Source organism: Pseudophryne corroboree, chromosome 6 (genome assembly GCF_028390025.1).
Source record: "Pseudophryne corroboree isolate aPseCor3 chromosome 6, aPseCor3.hap2, whole genome shotgun sequence".
NCBI lineage: Eukaryota > Metazoa > Chordata > Amphibia > Anura > Myobatrachidae > Pseudophryne > Pseudophryne corroboree.
In genome coordinates, this window is record NC_086449.1 from 211,037,103 (window position 1) to 211,058,322 (window position 21,220).

Sequence of the window (21,220 nt, forward strand, 5' to 3'; positions counted from 1 at the left end):
TTTATTACTCTTTCAGGTCTGCCCTCGGCTCCAGTGCTTGCCAAATCGTTCATCTCCGAGATCTTCAATCTACATGGTCTTCCTCTTGAAATAGTTTCAGATCGAGGCATGCAGTTTGTGGCCAAATTTTGGAAAGCACTCTGTTCTCCTTTAAGCATCAAACTGAATCACTCTTCGACATATCATCCCCAGTCGGATGGACAAACATAGGCGTGAGCATGGGGGGTGCCTGGTGCGCACAGGCACCCCCTGATGTCCTGCACCCCCCCCCCCCCACTCCTGCTGCTGCCATTTCAAATGGCCGCCGGAGACAGGGACTGTTAAGTGAGGCGCAGGAGAGAAGCGCGGTGCGCTCGCCTCCCCTCAGCGTTAGAGACGGGAATCGGCGGCACTGGCGGCAGGAGGATGAGCACAAATAGGGTCACATATGTATCTGCCATCACTGGGGGCATAAGTATATCTGGCACCACTGGGGGCATATGTATCTGGCACAGCTAGGGGCATATGTATCTGGCACCGCTGGGGGCATATGTATCTGGCACCGCAGGGGGCATTTGTGTATCTGGCACCACGGGGGGCATTTGTGGATCTGGCACCGCGGGGGGGCATTTGTGGATCTGGCATCGCTGGGGGCATTTGTGGATCTGGAACTGCCGGGGGCATTTGTGGAACTGGCACCGCTGGGGGCATATGTGGATCTGGTACCGCTGGGGGCATATGTGGATCTGGTACCGCTGGAAGTATTGAGTAAGGGGCACCGCTGGGGGCATATGTGTATCTGGCACTATGGAGGCATATGTTTATATTGCTTTGAATGCCAATAGGCAGTGCTAGACATGCCCAATAGGCGGTGCTAGACACACCCAGTAGGTGGTGCTAAACACACTCCTCCGACGGTGCACCCCCTAATAAAATGTTCTGCGCACGCCTATGTGGACAAACTGAACGGGTAAATCAAGATCTCAAGACTTTCCTTCATTTATATATTTCCTCTTCACAAGATGATTGGTTGTACTTTCTTCCGCTGGCAGAATTAGCTCATAATAATCTCTTTCATTCATCATCTGAATCTACTCCGTTCTATGTCAATTTTAGTTTCCATCTGCGAGTACCGGAATTTCAGCCTCTCCCAGCCCAGGAGGTGCTAGCAGCTGACTTAGTTTTCAATCAACTTTCTAAAATTTGGACTTAAGTACGCAGGTCTTTAATTAAAACTTCCATATGTTATAAATTATTTGCAGATAAAAGACGGAAGGCAGTACCTAGTTACAAGGTGGGGGACCAAGTCTGGATATCTACTCGCAACCTCAAGTACCTTCCATGAAATTCGCGCCCAAGTATATTGGTCCTTTCCCTATAGAAGAGTGCTTAATCATTTGCCTTATAAAGTCAAACTGCCGTCGTCCTTCAAGATACCTAACGCTTTCCACATATCACTTCTAAAGCCTTTAATTATCAACAAATTTCATGCAGCCTTGCCCAAACCTCCTAAAATTCACACTTTGCAGGATGAAGAATTTGAGGTCAAGGAAATTCTGGACTCTCGTCATCATTATGGACGTCTGCAGTATCTTCTTGACTGGAAAGGGTATGGACCCAAGGAAAGGTCTTGGGTTTTCGCTGAGGATGTCCATGCTCCAAAGTTGATACAAGATTTCCACTCCAAAAATACTAACAAAGCCCCAAGGTGTTCGGATACCACCCTCAAAATGAGGGGTACTGTCACACGGCGGGTACTCACCGCCACGGGTCCCGGGATTCATCCCCTGCCTGCGTGGCTAAAGGTGGTGCTCGGTGGCCGCATGGGGGCGCGGCGCAGTCAGCGGCAAGAGTGATGGCTTCCTGAATGCTGGAGGGAGGACCTAGTGGCCCGCAACCTCCCTGTGTCTGCAGTATAGGGGGTGGCCATGTTGGAGACCAAGTGCAGCACCAATGAGCGTAATGGGCGAGTGTCAGCCAATCCTGTTATTCTGCTGCCTATAAATAGGCTGGGATTTCTGCATTCTGTGCCAGTGCTATGTTGTGGTTATTCTGTACCCTAGCTCTGTGCTCCCGCAGATTACCCTGTGCGTCTCTAGGTAATTTGGTCCCATCTTGCTCTCCGAGTTGTCAGCCGGCTCTCGCTGCACTACGTCTGCCAGCTCCCCAGTCCACGGTTATGGTCGACCATTCTCCAGCCAGTGTCTTTGAGTTCTACAGGATTCCCGTGGTGGTTCATCAGCCTCAGTCTGTGTCTTTCGGTCACGTCTCCACATCATCCAGTGAACGATCCTTGCAGCTCCTCAGTTACGTCTTCACTTCAGCTTGCTAACCCGTCTTCACAGCTCTTCATTCCCGTCTTCGCATCATCCTGCAACCAGTCTTCACAGTTCTCCTTCCACGTCTTCGCATCATCCTGCAACCAGTCTTCTCAGATCTTCATCCACGTCTTCGTATTATTCAACAACCAATATTTGCAGTTCCTTAAGCCACGTCTTCGCATCATACAGCAACTTAACTTCACAGTTCTTCAGCCACGTCTTCATATCATCTAAAGCAAACTCTTCACAGTTCTTCAGTCCTGACTTTGTATCATTCACTGGACATTCTTACAGTTTTTCACTCACATTATCATCCCATCCAGAAACCTATTCTTCACAGTTCATCTCACGACCCACGTCACCCTGCAAACCTCGTCATAGTTCCACAGTCACGCCCCTTCTTCAAACCATCTCTCTCTGCAAGCACCAACCTATTCCTTCAGGAGTTCAGAGACTTCATTCTCTACAGTTTATCAATCCTGAACTAGTTTGACTTTCTACCGCTTTATTTTGTTTGTTGCCGTTAATAAATATATGAAAAGGAATTATCTTCGTCCTCCTTGTTTCCTGCACTCCGGAGCATCTGCTCCTTCGGTTGGTCTGAGTCCAACGGATTCACAAAAAACAGCCTGCCCTGATAGGGTGGAGGTCATGTCTGCTAAGGAAGTCTGCTTCCCAGTTGTCCACTCCCGGAATGAAGATTGCGGACAGTGCCACAGCATGTCTCTCTGCCCAGAGGAGAATCCTTGTCACCTCTGACATGACTGCTCTGCTCTTCGTTCCGCCTTGTCGGATTATGTACGTCACATTGTCCGACTGAACTTGGATGGCTCAATCTTGAAGAAGATGTGCTGCCTGCAGAAGGGCATTGTATATGGCCCTTAGTTCCAGAACGTTGATCGGAAGAATGGTTTCCTGACTTGACCATTTTCCTTGGAAGTGTTCTCCGTGGGTGACTGCTCCCCAACCTCTGAGACTTGCGTCTGTGGTTAGCAGAATCCAATTTTGAATGCCGAAACTACGGCCCTCGGTCAGGTGAGAATTCTGTAGCTACCACAGAAAAGAAATCCTGGCTCTTGGTGACAGACGTATCTTCTGGTGCATGTGGAGATGCGATCCGGACCATTTGTCCAGCAGATCCAACTGGAAGGGCCTTGCGTGAAACCTTCCGTACTGCAATGCCTCGTAAGAGGCTACCATCTGCCCCAGAAGGTGAATGCACAGATGCACCGATATTCGGGTCGGCCTGAGGACATCCCGCACCATTAACTGAATTACCAGTGGCTCCAGCCGCCCCTCACAGCAGACACTACAGTGTACCTGAAGCCTGGAGCGCAGCGTGCATGCAGCGCTGCGCTCCTACCCTCATGCCACCATCACAGCCAGTGACCCGCTACCTGGGACGCCGGCCACCTACTCACCACTCTTCACTCTTCTGGCTCTGTTAGGGGTGGCGGTGTGCTGCGGGTCTGTACGCTCGCCGTGGTTGGGCTTGCGAATAGGACCCTCAGGAGCTTAGTGTCCTGTCAGCGGGGAACGGGACCATTAACCCTAGGGAGGTTGGGCCGTTCTTTCCCCCAAAGTCCCATGAAGCAGGCAGTCTGTTGCCAACTAGACCTGCCTGAAAATAATAAAACAGAAAATAAACGCAGAAAACTCTTCAGGAGCTTCCCAAGCGTGACCAGCTCCCCCGGGCACATTTTCTAAACTGTGTCTGGTAGGAGGGGCATAGAGGGAGAAGCCAGTGCACATTATTGATTTCTTAAAGTGCTCAAGGCTCCTAGTGGACCCGTCTATACCCCATGGAACTAATGTGGGCCCCAGTATCCTCTAGGACATAAGAGAAATCCCCCATTGCCATTCATAAATAACATAAATACCATTGCTTGATTACTATAAAACATAAAAGGTACTGAACCATTATTTTCTTTATACGACGCTGTGGGTGGCGCTTAACATCCTCGCCTCCTGTCTTATCCTTAACTCTACCCCACTGAATGACTGTATTAATATGAACAAGCTCACTGCATTTTATTAATTATTTATATAGTGCATACAAAAACATTTATTATTACAAATATATAACAATAAATAATTATCAGCAACTAAACATTTAAAGATTTGGAAAGTGAACAATACTTCTGTTCTCCAAATTGCTGTTTTATCATTGTTTTATTTCCGCACCATTACTATTTAACCCCTACATACTTCCCATCAATAGCCGTATACATACAGTACTGTAAGTACTGATTGAGGCAGTACAAAGAACAGTGCCTGCCAAAGATGTCCATTCACACCCCCATCATAGTAACATAGTAACAGTTTCTGAGGTTGAAAAAAGACAATTTGTCCATCGAGTTCTACCTATTTGTGGTCACCTACACAGTATTATTTTCAGGACTAATTTTGTCTGTTGCTAATGTCGGCCGTTGTGTTTATTCCTCTTTTTTTTTTATTATAAGTATAGTGCACGACTAAGCAACAAAATAATCCTGTATATCCTTATCCATTAGGTACTTATCTAGCCCATTCTTAAAAGTGTTGACAGAGTCTGCCATTACTACTCTCTCAGGCAAGGAATTCCAAACACGTATTGTCCTTACTGTGAAGAAACCTTTACATCTCTGTGTGTGAAATCTCCTCTCCTCTAACCTAAGCGGTTGTCCACGTGTCCTCTGTGTTGATCTTACCAAAAACAGATCCCCGCAAGCTCTGTGTATTGTCCCCTTATATATCTGTAAATGTTGATCTTGTCCCCTCTTAGTCTTCTCTTTTCCAGTGTAAACTTGCCTAGCCTTGCAAGTCTTTCCAGCGTCTCCATCCCCTTAATTAGTTTGGTCACCCGCCTCTGAACCTTTTCTAGTTCCAGGATAACCTTTTTGTAGTATGGTGCCCAAAATTGTGCACGGTATTCAAGATGTGGCCTCACTAGGGATTTATATAATGAGAGTATAACACTCTCATCCCTTGCGTCAATTCCCCGCTTTATACATGCTAATACCTTGTTAGCCTTCTTTGCTGCAATCCTACTTTGGGTACTGCTGTTTAGTTTGCTATTTATGTGAACACCTAAGTCTTTTTCCAGTACAGAATCCTCTAATTTTACCTCATTTAGCATGTAGGTGTTATTTTTGTTCTTGCTACCAAAGTGCATTACCTTACACTTGTCTGTATTGAAGCTCATTCTTCATTTTGATTCTCATGCTTCCAGTTTAAGTCGTTCTGAAGAGACTCTGCATCTCCCTCCGTATTTATAACCTTACATAATTTGGTATCATCTGCAAAAATTGACACTATGCTCTCTAGATCTACTGCTAGATCGTTAATGAAAATCTTGAACAATAGTGGTCCAAGTACAGACCCTTGTGCACACTACTTAGTACTTCAGTCCAATTTGAAAAAGTTCCATTTACCACAACACGCTGCTCCCTATTATCTAACCAATTTCTGACCCAAGTGCATATTGTGCTCCCTAGCCCTAGTTCTTGTAACTTATAGATAAGTCTCAAAGCTTTAGCAAAGTCTAAAAAGATTACATCCACCTCCTTACCCTGATCAAGGTTCGCACTAACCATTTCATAAAACCCTAGTAAGTTTGTTTGACATGATCCTTCCTTCACAAATCCATGTTGGTTCCTATTAATAACCTTATTGGCTTTAATGAACCTCTGTATGCTATCCCTTAGAATACCTTTCAGTACTTTCCCCACTATAGATGTAAGACTAACTGGTCTATAATTACCCGGTTCAGCTTTACTTCCCTTTTTGAATATCGGCACTACTTCTGCTATACGCCAGTCTTTGGGAACCATGCCTGATGTAAGTGAGTAATTGAAGATCAAAAATAGCGGTCTTGCTAGTTCAGAGTGAAGCTCCATGAGAACCCTTGGGTGAATTCCGTCGGGACCAGGTGATTTATTAATCTTATTTTTTTTAATCGGTCACAGACTACCTCCTCGCTTAAATAAGCACTTAGCAGTGAGACATTATCTTTGTTGAGATTGTGTGTTAATCCCTGCATCTGGTCCTCTCTTGTGAATACCAATGAGAAAAACTCATTTAATTTGTCCACAATGTCATTATCATTTTTGATTAAGACGCCCAGCTTGTCCTTTAAAGGGCCTATACTCTCCTTTTTTAGTATTTTGCTGTTGATATATTTAAAAACAAAAATTGGGGTTTGATTTGCTTTCCTTTGCTACTAGCTTTTCAGTTTCTACTTTAGCCGCTCTTATTTCTTTTTTGCATATTTTGGTACAATCCTTACAGTGCTGGAATGACTCAGAATTCCTGTCTGATTTGTATTTTTTGAATGCTCGCCTTTTTTTGCCCATTAGTTCCTTAATCTTTTTGTTAAGCCACATTGGTTTGGAATTTTTAGTCATTTGCTGCCCATGGGAATAAATTTGCGAGTATTACTAACGAGCAGTGATTTTAATACCTCCCATTTCTCCGTAGTATTTTTTTCTTGAAACAAAATTTCCCATTCAATGTCCCTTAAAGCTTCCCTCATCATGTCAAAGTTGGCTTTGCTAAAGTTTAGAGTCCTAGTTGGGCCAATATAGGACTGCTTAAGAAAACTGATATTGAATGTGACCATACTGTGGTCGCTGTTTCCCATGGACTTCCTTACTATAATATTTGATATCAATTCCCCATTGTTAGTTAATACCAGGTCTAAGATTACATTATACCTAGTTGGTTCCTTGATTAGTTGAAGTATTTATCATTTAGTGTGTTTAAAAACATATTACCACTAGCAGTACCAAATGAATCATTTGTCCAATTTATCTCCAGAAAGTTAAAATCTCCCATCACTATTACGTCTCCTACTCCTGCTGCTTTTTCAATTTGCTTCAGTAACATTTTCTCATCAGACACATTAATACCAGGTATAACATGTGCAGAGAGAGTTAGATTTGGGTGGGTTATTTTGTTTCTGTGCAGGGTAAATACAGGCTGCTTTATTTTTACACTGCAATTTAGATTGCAGATTGAACACACCACACCCAAATCTCTCTCTCTCTGCACGTTATATCTGCCTCTCCTGCAGTGCACATGGTTTTGCCCAACTGCTAACAAAGTTCCTGCTGCGATCAATTCGGAATTACCCCCATTGTCTCCTATATAGGAAACATACAAATTCTAACTATATGAAGTTACATGTAATTGTCAGAGAAGTAATTTCATATAGTTAGAATTCTCATGTATCCTATACAGGAGCAAATAGCTCCATCAGTAAGGTGCCTGTTTCCAGTGTAATAGGTTGTGGGTTCTAATCCTGGGTATGACACTTGTAAAATGTGTCTAACGTGGGAGTCGGCCACAGAAGAGATAGTGGCAGCTGTCGATTAACTTTGTTGAATGAATGTGCTGAACACACGGAACGGGAGGTGCCCCCCCTCAGTGCAGGAACCTGGCGGCAGCTGACTCCATTGCCTCCCACAGTTACGCTTCTGTGACCCTACATGTTCCCTGTTTGCCCATCTGTGCCCTTCACATGGACCCTCCTCAGCAGCCCTTCATTTCTCCTTCCTCACTTCATTGTGCACTACATGCCCACCTCCTCACCGGAGATCTGTCCCATGTGAATGGAGTAAGATAACATGGTGATGTCACACTGACATTAGCACATTCTTAATACCAAGGGAAGCAATTTGTTAGTACAGCAGGGAAGTCATAGAATAATATATATAGTAATATAAGGAGAGGAACAGAGCAGATATCACCATACCCCACTGCCAACCATGTATCACAAAATATAAATTTCTCAATGGCCAACCATATATTGAATAGACACCTCCCTCCATTGCAAACTATATACTGAATATATACCCCTCCATAGTCAGACGTAATGCACAGATGACAATTACAATTCTGTGCGATACCAGATTAAAAAATACATACTGTACAATTGGAGTGCCGGGGGTTTTCTAATGTTTTGCGCTTTTTAAATCTATTTGATTCCATCAAATTAATTTAAAAGGTACAAATTGCTGGACAGCACAGGCACAGGCATTTCGTGATTGACTGCAATTTACTTTTGTTACACTAAAGCTGTTTAGACTATCTTATTGTAGATAATAAAACTGCAATGTGAACAAACTTCCTGACCCTCAGGCAACATGGCAGGACAGCCCAGGAAGTGCCCAGCTGTGCCATACACAGAGAAAACACATGCACGTTATGCTAGGGCTGATGCACAGTTAGGGGGCTATTCAGAGACGCAGATTTGCTGCTCACATGCTGGGGGCCGTCCAGAACAGTGCAAAGAGTGCCAGCATGTGTGTGGCACCGCCCCATGATGCACTCACAATTAAATTGCAAATGCATCGTTTAGAGGACAACCCCAGCCTGGCTGCGCTGGCAGGGGGTCCGGCGTCATGTTTTTTCTTGGTGCGGCTGCATGTGACATCACGCAGCCGCACCGAAAACAGTCCGGAAACACCTGCGTTGTCCGGACCGTGCACTCTAAGCGCTGCGTCGACGCCCCCCGACGGCCTCCACTGACAATCACCTTATGGTTGCAACCTTCCAGGGTGCGTCGCACGATGAAGGGTCGCGCACATGCACTATGGCCAGTGCGCATGCACAGACCAGAAGGACGTGTCTGCTGCATGAGAATGCAGCGGCTGCGTCCATCTATGAATAACCCCTAGTCAATAATCCCATCTGCATTCCTAAATGCATATTTATGCCCGTGTGCACAGCTGTACACGGACCAATATCTGTTTACCTGGTTTGATAGTTGATACCCATTATTATCATCATTAGTGAACACTCACACCAGCTCTATGTGCTGCGAAAACTGGCCACACCAAGCTTTGCCTACATGAGAATGGCCTGTTGTATAAGTGGAGAATTTGTGCCCCTACTTCCATGCGTTCTATTGCGGAGCTCACACACACAGCAAGAAGCACTCTACAAACAGGTCTATGCGGAACTTGTGCATCAGCCCCTCTGCCTGCAGTGTCTAACACATCTAAATATACAACTTGTTACTATAGTAGAAAACAAAACACTAGACACACAAAACTACTATGGGATAGAGGGGAATTTAATTGTTTTTATTGCAGCTTATGGGCGCCCAACGGACCAATTCAATTGTTGCTCCAATCGGGTGCGAATGCCACATGTGTCCATACAGTATATCTGCTTGCATCATCCTGAGTTGCTGAGCAGAAATTGGTGAAAAGTCTGTGGTTCGGGCGCTCTAATCAGGACTTTATCTTGAACCACTTTACGAAGCGAAACCCTTTGCTTTTGGGTACGACAAGCACAGCAGCAGGTGGACGCCCAAAAACAATTTAACTGAATTCCACCCAAACTACAGAGAGGCAGTTATTCATGCTGTATTAATATTGATATAATAATCTTCAGCTTCACCTTTTTTCTGACTGGGAGCTGCCGTGTTGATTGCTCTTAAAGTGAGTGGTATTATGGCATGCCTTTATTATAGTTGGGACAGTTTTTACTGTATATAAATCTACCACTTTTATAACATACAAAAATATTTTATCCCTAATACCCAAATGTTTTCACTGTATTTACTGTTCCCCAGTCAGCGTGTACAATGCGGTGCTGTACTGATGCCCTCACCTGTGGATGCAGCCAGTAAAGTAACCTCCTCATTAAGGTACTGAACACATTCTCCTGAACATGGTGTATTCTGGCTCTCTCCTCCTCTCCTTGGTGTAAAGGACACTACAGCTCCACCATGTGCATATAGGTGAAGGCCTAATACACGAGTATCTTCTGCCAGCTCCAGAATCACCTGTCCAGATACAGAATCACCTGCAGAGTAGCCAAGTTCTCCCTCATTCTCAAGAAGAATGTTCATGGTAAATACCCCAACCATTTGCCCCAGGCAGTAAAGGGGTATGTATACTTATGCAACAAAATTTCTCATGGTTGTGATAAGTTATGCAAGCCCTGGCTGTATGAGCAAAGTTTGTCCAAAGATAAGGGTCAGATCTAAAAGGATGCAAAAACGCAGCAGAGACCTATGCCCACTCCAGGACAGCAGCTTCTATACTGCAACAATAGCAGCAGCAGCAACAATGTAACAGTAGCTAAAGAGATAATACAATGGTCTTGTGGATCCCGGTGGGAGCAACAGTTGGCTGGTGCGGATATGTCACTGCTGCCTGCCATCGAAACAAAATGTGCACACCAAGTGTGAAGGGGACTGGCCACACTGCAGGGCGCAATGCTGCAGGCTGTGGGAACACATGCTTGTCATGTTGACATCTCTCAGACAGGGCATAGTTGCGGCTCTCCCAGGTGTCCAGGGACGATGTCTCAACTGAACAGCAAAGTTCCAAAGAATCTAGAGTAATCAACTTGTCCCAGTGGGATTCTCCAGCCAGCTCACTGTGCAGTCCTTATGCTGGCTACAGCAGGGTCTATTCCTGAGAGAGTTGACGTCCAAACAACAGCACTTCCGTGAATCCCAGCCCAGTCCCCTCCCCACTCACAAGTCACAACCATTTGGTAATGCAATGGTTATCCTCAGTGACACTCACCAATTACATCGCTGTCCTGCGTGATCCACTGCACAGCAGCAGAGCACAGCTTGTGAAACTGATAGCCTGGAAAGTGTATCTGAGTTATACAGTAGCTTGTTATTGGGAAGTTTTGTGTTTATGGAACTACAGCAGTAATCAGCAGACAAGGGAGAGGAATAAGATGATGTGCATGTATAACTGGCAGTGCAATGAATGAGCTATACTTTAGTGTTTAGTGGAATACTTTGACTACTGCAGAACAAAGATGAAGAATGATGCATGTGCTTGGGAAACATCTGTACAGTGTTCTACCTCTGCTGACCTGATCAGCTTTCAAAATAAAATTGCAGATTCATGACACAAATGTGCCTCTGTCATTGCAGGGTTTTATTGTTTGGTCTGAAGTACTGTATAGTATAGATATAGATGTACTGTAGATCATAGGCGTGCACAGAACATTTTATTAGGGGGTGCACCATCAGAGGGGTGTGTTTGGCAACACTTACTGGGCGTGTCTAGCACCACCTTTTAGACGTGTCTAGCACCGCCTATTGGCACTCAAAGCAATATAAACATATGCTCCCAGCGGTGCCAGATACACACTTGTCCCCAGCGGTATTCAGATACACACTTGCCCCCAGCGCATACTTGCCTACTCTCCCGGAATGGTCGGGAGGCTCCCCGAAAATCGGGTGACCCTCCCGGCCCCACGGAAGAGCAGACAAGTCTCCCGGTTTTCAGTTCCCCCCTGCCCGGCCGCCCACTTTGAGAGTAAAGTGGGCGGTCCGGACAGTAGATGACGCGATTCTTGCTGAATCGCGTCATCATAGTCACGCCCCCTGCTGTAAAATGCCGGTTATAGCGGCATCACAGAGCGGGGGGCGTGGTTAAAACGATGTAATGCTGAAACCCTGCCCTCATTCCGCCTATGCCCCTCCTTTGCCACGCCCCATTCCACCTCCTCCCCGCCCCCTCCTCTCGTCATTGCCCAGCCCAGCCCCTCCACTGAGCCGTCCTGGCAGCTCTCTCCCGGAGAGAGCTGCCAGAAAGTAGGTATGTATGCCCCAGCGGTGCCAGATACACACTTGCCCCCAGCGGTGCCAGATACATATGCCCCCAGCGGTGCCAGATACATATGCCCCCAGCGGTGCCAGATACATATGCCCCCATTTGTGCTCACCCTCCTCTGTTGCGAGTGCAGCCGATTTCCATCTCTGCCGCTGAGTGGAGGAGAGCACAGCGCGCGTCTCTCCTGTGCCTCACTTCACTGAGTCCCTGGCTGTCTCCGGCGGCCATTTGAAATATGGCGCAGGCTTGTGAGCCAATCAAGAACCTGTCTGCGAGCTCTGATTGGCTAACAGCTGAGAGACATTGTAAATGACTGCCAGAGACGGGGACACACAGTGAGGGGCAGGACAGACGCGCGCAGCGCTCTCCTCCCTTCAAGTTCAGCGTCAGACTGAGACGGGAATCGGTGGCAGCAGCAACAGGCGTGCGGAGGGTGCCGGACATTAGGGGGTGCCTGTGCGCACCAGGCACCCCCTGTGCGCACGCCTATGCTGTAGATGAATACAAAGTTACCACTCACAAGCTCCAAAATTCATAATGGGAGTCAGGACCCATCCATACGTATCTTGTGTGTGTCTTTATATAAGGGACACAATTCTAAATGTTTCTTTCCCCCATTAATATATAGGAGCTGATGCAGAGTGAGTGCTATGACAGTTTGTGTAGTGCTTGTTGAGTGAGTTAGCTTGGCACATGCCCAGACAGCGAACATACACATAGTGTATGCGTGATGGCAGACCTGCACAGATCAAACATGACTGGAGAGTTAGAGCGGCAGTGGCAGATCTGTAATGGGTGCCAGGTGTGCAGTGCACACGGGCCTGTGTCAGTTTCTGCCACCCCTGCCCAACTCTTAATATGCCCCTGCATGTGAAATGCTATTGCCATTGGTATCCGTTTGGATGGTCGACCATGTTATGGTCGACAGTCATTAGGTCGACCACTATTGGTCGACATGGACACATGGCCGACACATGAAAATGGTCGACACATGAAAATGTCGACATGCGTTTTTCAATTTTTTTTTTTCTTTTGTGTAACTTTTCCATACTTTACGATCCACGTGGACCAGGATTGGGAACGGTAATCTGCGCCAAGCGCAGCCGGTAGTGGAGTGAGTCCCCTTGCCCGAAGCATGGCGAGCAAAGCGGGCCATGCGAGGGGACACGTTGCACTAATTGGGGTTCCCCCGTCACTTTACGCAAAAAACGACACCAAAAAAAGTAAAAAAACTTATGTCGACCTTTTCATGTGTCACACTTTCATGTGTCGACCTTTGTCCATGTCGATCATGCCAATGTCGACCAATAGTGGTCGACCTAATGACTGTCGACCATAACATGGTCGACCATTCATACCGGAACCCTATGAAATAAGGTGTCAGTACTTGCAAAAAAGTACCAGTACTTACCTAAACTTCTGAGAACGTCTGTCCAGGTTAGTGTCTCCCTTGTCAGTTACATACTGTAGCAGAAATGGACAGTCTGCGGGTGATACAAGTTTTGAGAAGGAGTGTTATAACATATCAGCTATAATGGCAATACTGACACCTTATTTCATAGAAAAGAAAGGACTGTTTATGCCAATTTTTACACTAATTTTGGATTAGCCCCTTGATTTAAACTGTGGCTAAAATACACTCCTCAAAAAAATAAAGGGAACACTTAAACAACACAATGTCAATCACACTTCTGTGAAATCAAACTGTCCACTTAGGAAGCAACACTGATTGACAATCAATTTCACATGCTGTTGTGCAAATGGAATAGACAACAGGTGGAAATTATAGGCAATTATCAAGACACCCCCAATAAAGGAGTTGTTCTGCAGATGGTGACCATAGACCACTTCTCAGCTCCTATGCTTTCTGGCTGATGGTTTGGTCACTTTTGAAAGCTGGCGGTGCTTTCACTCTAGTGGTGGCATGAGACGGAGTCTACAACCCACACAAGTGGCTCAGGTAGTGCAGCTCATCCAGGATGGCACATCAATGCGAGCTGTGGCAAGTAGGTTTGTTGTGTTTGTCAGCGTAGTGTCCAGAGCATGGAGGCGCTACCAGGAGACAGGCCAGTACATCAGGAGACGTGGAGGAGGCCGTAGGAGGGCAACAACCCAGCAGCAGGACCGCTACCTCCGCCTTTGTGCAAGGAGGAACAGGAGGAGCACTGCCAGAGCCCTGCAAAATGACCTCCAGCAAGCCACAAATGTGCATGTGTCTACTCAAAGAATCAGAAACAGACTCCATGAGGGTGGTATGAGGGCCCGACGCCCACAGGGGGACGTTTGGCATTTGCCAGAGAACACCAAGATTGGCAAATTCGCCATTGGCGCCCTGTGCTCTTCACAGATGAAGCAGGTTCTCACTGAGCACGTGACAGACGTGACAGAGTCTGGAGACGCCAAGGAGAACATTCTGCTGCCTGCAACATCCTCCAGCATGACCGGTTTGGCAGTGGGTCAGTAATGGTGTGGGGTGGCATTTCTTTGGGGGGCCGCACAGCCCTCCATGTGCTCGCCAGAGGTAGCCTGACTGCCATTAGGTACCGAGATGAGATCCTCAGACCCCTTGTGAGACCATATGCTCGTGCGGTTGGTCCTGGGTTCCTCCTAATGAAAGACAATGCTAGACCTCATGTGGCTGGAGTGCAGTTCTTGCAAGACGAAGGCATTGATGCTATGGACTGGCCCGCCCGTTCCCCAGACCTGAATCCAATTGAGCACATCTGGGACATTATGTCTCGCTCCATCCACCAACGCCACGTTGCACCACAGACTGTCCAGGAGTTGGCGGATGCTTTAGTCCAGGTCTAGGAGTAGATCCCTCAGGAGACCATCCGCCACCTCATCACGAACATGCCCATGCATTGTAGGGAGGTACCGAGATGAGATCCTCAGACCCCTTGTGAGACCATATGCTGGTGCGGTTGGCCCTGGGTTCCTCCTAATGCAAGACAATGCTAGACCTCATGTGGCTGGAGTGTGTCAGCAGTTCTTGCAAGACGAAGGCATTGATGCTATGGACTGGCCCGCCCATTCCCCAGACCTGAATCCAATTGAGCACATCTGGGACATCATGTCTCGCTCCATCCACCAACGCCACGTTGCACCACAGACTGTCCAGGAGTTGGCGGATGCTTCAGTCCAGGTCTGGGAGGAGATCCCTCAGGAGACTATCCGCCACCTCATCAGGAACATGCCCAGGCGTTGTAGGGAGGTCATACAGGCACGTGGAGGCCATACACACTACTGAGCCTCATTTTGACTTGTTTTAAGGACATTACATCAAAGTTGGATCACCCTGTAGTGTGTTTCTCCACTTTAATTTTGAGTGTGACTCCAAATCCAGACCTCCATGGGTTAATAAATTTGATTTCCATTGATAATTTTTGTGTGATTTTGTTGCCAGCACATTCAACTATGTAAAGAACAAAGTATTTAATAAGAATATTCCATTCATTCAGAATTCAGATCTAGGATGTGTTGAAATAGTGTTCTTTTTACTTTTTTTGAGCAGTGTATATTTTTATATGGACCTCAAGATGGCACAATTTATTGCTCTAAGCTGTACAAACTTACCTGTATATTTTGTTACTTTGGGGTCTGTTTATGAAGCAGTGAAAAGAGTGGAGAAATTGCCAGTGGCAACCAATCAGTGTTGAGGTTACATTTATAAAGTGCATTCTATAAAATTAGATGTAGAAGCTGATTGGTTGCCATGGGCAACTTCTCTACTGACTCACTTCTCCACACTTTTTACTGCTTCATGAGTAGAACCCTAAGTGTCTGCGGCGCACACAGTCACCATCTTGGATTTCCTATCAGTTGCTGCATAGTTGCCAAAGAAAAAGTAAATCCTCTATTCTCAGCCTTCTTAATCTATATGCTACCTCCTTCAAACTCTCCATTACATTGGACTCCTTGAATCAGACCTGTCATGGTTCACTTCTCACCTCACCATCTGTTCCTTTCTGTGTCTACATCTAACTGCACAACCGTAAACCTCCTCTATTCTCAAAGTATCCTTCCTTGGCTCCTCCTTTTCTCCATTTATACTGTACCTGCTACTTTGGTAAACTCATTAGTTCATTCTTTATTACCTGTGTAATGATAATACTCAAATTTACCTATCCTCTCTTGACCTCTCTCCCTTAGTGCTCGCTTGGTTTTATTCCCTCACCCATCTGCTATCTCATCCAGAATGTGTAAAACAGAAGTCATCATCTTCCCTCATTCCAGTCCCCTCCCTCCCCAGTGCACTCTGAATCAGTTGCCTCCCAGAGAGGCCCATTTAACATACATTGAGAAGTGTTAACGTCCACCTTAATTGCCTGGAGATACTCAAAGGTGCTTATGTTTTCATGCACAGTTTACTAAAATTCTAAGATTCAGCCACATATGGACTTGAATGTGACTTAGAAGAATCAGACCCAATGTCTTCTTTTGAAGCTTTAATAAATGTACTGTATTTTAAGTTTCTGACTGTTAGCAGACAGGAACTCTTTATTATTGTATGTATAGGATCAAACACATGCTTAAATCTTAACATTATGCTTTTAACATGGAGGAGGAAAGAAGAACACCCACTTCTCTAACAGAGTCTGGATGAACACGTGAGAGGCGTGGTGCGGCTTGGTGCAGTGCGATGCCTGCTGCCGTGCAGGTACAGACTGGCTGCTTACCAGGCGTCACACCCTCTCACCTCCAGGACGCAAGATAAATCAATGGTCCTAGTACACCAACTGGACCTGCGCACGGGTGAGAACCGTCCCTTCCTAAAGAAGACCAACGTGCACACCGAACTTAGAGGTGTCCACAGATAGGGACTTCGGGCTTAAGTGAGGGTCATCCTCAGCAATCTTGGCCTCAGAGCCCAAAATATCACCTATTGGTACTTGCGCACCAGGTGAAAATTCAACCTTGCACCGGGGTGCAAGGTCCACTATCTGCCCAGAAGAAAGGAGGATAGGTAGGAACAAACACACGCAGATAGGGATGCACAAACAGAGATGTTTCTCACCGTCGACAATCTTGTACTTCACCTGCTTCTCCACTTACAGGTCCCTGTAAGGAGACGAAAACATCACCACCATGCAGAGCCTAACTCTAGCCTGGTGTAACACCACTACACTAACTGCAACAACAGAGCTCTCAAACAAACACGAACAGTTCTTAGTGACTTTGCCCTGCACGGAAACAACAACACTGTACAGTACAGGAATGAAATACGGTTCTGTCCCTTTAAACCCCTACCTATGGCTGTTCCATCCTCCTACCTATCCAGAGCTGGCCAGCCCTTCCCTATCCATGGCTGCTATGGCGAAGTGTGTGGAGCTGGACCGCTCCTCCACACAAGGAAAATGACTCTAATTACTGAGGAGTGGGTGCCGCAAAGCTTACCCACGTCCCCACGCTACTATTAATTTACCAGGGGCTCAGAACTAAATGAGGGGCTCACTACTGATCTGAGCCTAATGCCCTGATCACCTTATTAAATTCAAGGCTCATGCCCTTTTGGCCTGCCTAACTCCGCGGCAGCAGTTGGAGTGACCCGGGCCTTGCGCCCAGATCACCCTTATCCAATGTGGGCATGGTCACACTGCTCTCCTACCCAGGGCCAGTTGGAGTGTACTGGGCCTAATGCCCAGATCACCCTTATTTATTATGCAGCTCAGGCTTAAAGCCTGCCTAACTGTGGACTTGTGTAGGTGACCTGGGCCCAGTGGTGCAAGTGTGTGGGTACAGGTGGGTACGGCGTACCCGTAAGAATTTAGCCGTGGGTACTCCGTACCCACACCGACGGGCCGCCGCTCCTCTTCCCTCCATCCCTCTGCTGCTCCTTGCCGCACCCGCCGCACCGCCGCTGATGTGAGGGGAGGGGAGCGCAGCCTGCGCCTCTCCTTCCCCTCAGTCTCCGGCGGGTGTCTCAGTTTAATTCAGCACCGATCCGTGAGCCAATCAAAGCTTGCGGTGCGGCAGCGGTGAGCAGAGGAGGAGGGGGGGACACATGTATACCTGACACTGGGGGATATCTGGCACTGGGGGGGCATGTTATACCTGGCACTGGGGGATATCTGGCACTGGGGGGGGGGCATGTATACCTGGTACTGGGGGATATCTGGCACTGGGGGGGTCATGTATAGCTGGCACTGGGGGATATCTGGCACTGGGGGGGGGGCATGTATAGCTGGCACTGGGGGATATCTGGCACTGGGGGGGGCATGTATACCTGGCACTGGGGGATATCTGGCGCTGGGGGGCATGTATACCTGGCACTGGGGGATATCTGGCACTGGGGGCATATCTGGCACAGGGGGGCATATATACCTGGCACTGGGGGATATCTGGCACTGGGGGGGCATGTATACCTGGCACTGGGGGATATCTGGCACTGGGGGGGGCATGTATACCTGGCACTGGGGGATATCTGGCACTGGGGGGGCATATATACCTGGCACTGGGCGATATCTGGCACTGGGGGGGGGCATGTATACCTGGCACTGGGGGATATCTGGCACTGGGGGGGCATGTATACCTGGCACTGGGGGATATCGGGCACTGGGGGCATATCTGGCACAGGGGGGCATATATACCTGGCACTGGGGGATATTGAGCACTGGGGGGCATGTATACCTGGCACTGGGGGATATATGGCACTGGGGGGGCATTTATTCCTGGCACTGGGGGATATCTGGCACTGGGGGGGCATGTATACCTGGCACTGGGAGCATATCTGGCACTGGGGGGGCATGTATACCTGGCACTGGGAGCATATCTGGCACTGTGGGGGACTTGTGTACCTGGCACTGGGGGATATCTGGCACTGGGGGCATATCTGGCACTGGAAGGACATGTGTATCTGGCACTGGGGGCATATCTGGCACTGGGGGCATATCTGGCACTGGGGGGACATGTGTATCTGGCACTGGAGGGACATGTGTATCTGGCACTGTGGCCATATCTGGCACTGCGGAGACATGTGTATCTGGCACTGGGGCATATCTGACACTGAGGGCATATCTGGCAATGGGGGCATACTTGTGTATCTGGCACTGGGGGCATTTCTGTATCTGGCACTGGGGGCATATCTGGCACTGTAGGGGCATTTCTGTATCTGGCACTGGGGGGCAATGTATATCTGACACAGTGGGGGCATTTGTGTATCTGGCACTGCGGGGCAATGTGTATCTGACACTGTGAGGCAATGTATAACTGGCACTCTGGGGGCATTTCTGTATCTGGCACTGTGGGGCAATGTGTATCTGGCACTGTGAGGCAATGTGTATCTGGCACTCTGGGGACATTTGTGTATCTGGCACTCTGGGGGCATTTGTGCATCTGGCACAGTGAGGCAATGTGTATCTGGCACTGTGGGGCAATGTATATCTGTCACTGTGGGGCAATGTATATCTGGCACTGTGGGGCAACGCGTATCTGGCACTATTGGGGTCATACGTGTATCTGCCCTCCCCCATATGTGTATCACGCCCCCATTTTCATTGACCACGCCCCACGTGACATTTGGCCACACCCATTTTTTTGCGCGCGCCTTTGGCGCACGCACACAGTACCCGTATGACATTTTTTCTACTAGCACCACTGCCTGGGCCTAGTGCCTAGAGTCACTTTATTCACCTATAGAGGGGGCCACAGTCGAAATGGACCTAGTACCCCCTAATTAGCCACAAGCCTGAGGCCTGAGTCATAGCCACGGGCCTAATGCCTACCTTCTGCACCTGGGCCGAGGGGCCCGCCTAGTGTGCCACAGGCCTAGTGTACCACAGGTCTAGTGCCAGAATGGGCTCACGGGCCTAGTGCCCGATCCCTGATGGTCTAGGTTGGCGGGTAGGTGACAGGTGCCCTTCACCGAGGAGTCGAGGACCTACCTGTCCGTTGGGTCTTCAGCTTCACTTTTCTGCTGCTGACCCATCCTGACCAGCACTGCGGCCGCCGCTTCTCCACGTCCAGACGCCGGTGGAGATTTTTTTTGTTGATGGCCACATCTTCAGGCCTCTTCCATGGCCTCAGGAGTTCTTTGTCCGGCATCTTCTTTCTTCTCCTGGCGCCGCCCAACTTTCTTCTCCGATTCCCAATGCGTCTGATTAACACAAAAAAAGTATCCTCTATCGGGGTAATTCAGAGTTTATCGCAGCATCAAATTTGTTAGCAGTTGGGCAAAACCTTGGCCCTCATTCCGAGTTGTTCGCTCGCAAGCTGCTTTTGGCAGCTTTGCACACGCTAAGCCGCCGCCTACTGGGAGTGAATCTTAGCATAGTAAAATTGCGAACGAAAGATTCTCAAAATTGCGATTACACACCTCTTAGCAGTTTCTGAGTAGCTTCAAACTTACTCGGCATCTGCGATCAGTTCAGTGCTTGTCGTTCCTGGTTTGACGTCACAAACACACCCAGCGTTCGCCCAGACACTCCTCCGTTTCTTCAGCCACTCCCGCGTTTTTCCCAGAAAAGGTAGCGTTTTTTCGCACACACCCATAAAACGTCCTGTTTCCGCCCAGAAACACCCACTTCCTGTCAATCACATTACGATCACCAGAACGAAGAAAAAACCGTGAGTAAAATTCCTAACTGCATAGCAAATTTACTTGGCGCAGTCGCACAGCAGACATTGCGCATGCGCATTCGCGACTAATCGCTCCGTTGCGAAAAAAAAATAACGAGCGAACAACTCGGAATGACCCCCCATGTGCACTGCAGGTGTGGCAGATATAACGTTTGCAGAGAGAGTTAGATTTGGGTGATTTAATTTGTTTCTGTGCATGGTAAATACTGTCTGCTTTATTTTTACACTGCAATTTAGATTTCAGTTTGAACACACCCCACCCAAATCTACTCTCTCTGCACGTTATATCTGCCCCCCTGAAGTGCACATGGCTTTGCTCAACTGCTAACAAATTTGCTGCTGCGAACAATTTTGAATTACCCCCTATGAGCCTAATTCAGACTGCTGGCAGGGAGCTACCTGTCGCTCTCCGCGCGTGACGTCACGCAACCGCCGTGGCCCACCCCCCGCACGGTCCGGGAACGCCTGCGTTGCCGGACTGTGCCCCCAAAACGGCAGCCCAACTCCGCTGGCCCGCCCCCTCCCGCTCAGCGACCGCCTCTGCCTGTCAATCAGGCAGAGGCGATCGCTGGGCAGAGATGCCGATCGCTTCTCTGGCATGCGCCAGCGCACAATGGTGCATGTGCATGCGCAGTTCAGACCTGATCGCCCACTGTGCAAAAACGCACAGCAGCGATCAGGTCTGAATTATGCCCTATGTCTCTAAGTAAGTGTGAGCACAATCAGTGCATGCGGCTCTCATAGTAGGTTTCGTCATTCCGGCCCAAA

At 47.9% G+C, this 21,220-nt stretch overlaps 1 protein-coding gene across 2 annotated transcripts in view; it reads right to left on the bottom strand.

Annotated features, from left to right (window-relative positions):
- Positions 1-13,350, bottom strand: part of ARRDC4 (arrestin domain containing 4) — a 97,297-nt gene extending 83,947 nt beyond the window's left edge. Inside the window, exon 1 of one of the 2 annotated variants that reach the window (XM_063925716.1) lies at positions 13,287-13,350. Coding sequence is in view for 1 of the 2 variants with exons in the window: in XM_063925715.1 (XP_063781785.1) it covers positions 9,900-10,158 (259 nt within the window). In the remaining variant the exon portion in view is untranslated. Of the gene's footprint in view, positions 1-9,899; positions 10,747-13,286 lie in introns of those variants that run through there. The other variant, XM_063925715.1, reaches the window with a different exon arrangement.
- Between the last annotated feature and the right edge of the window lie 7,870 nt (positions 13,351-21,220).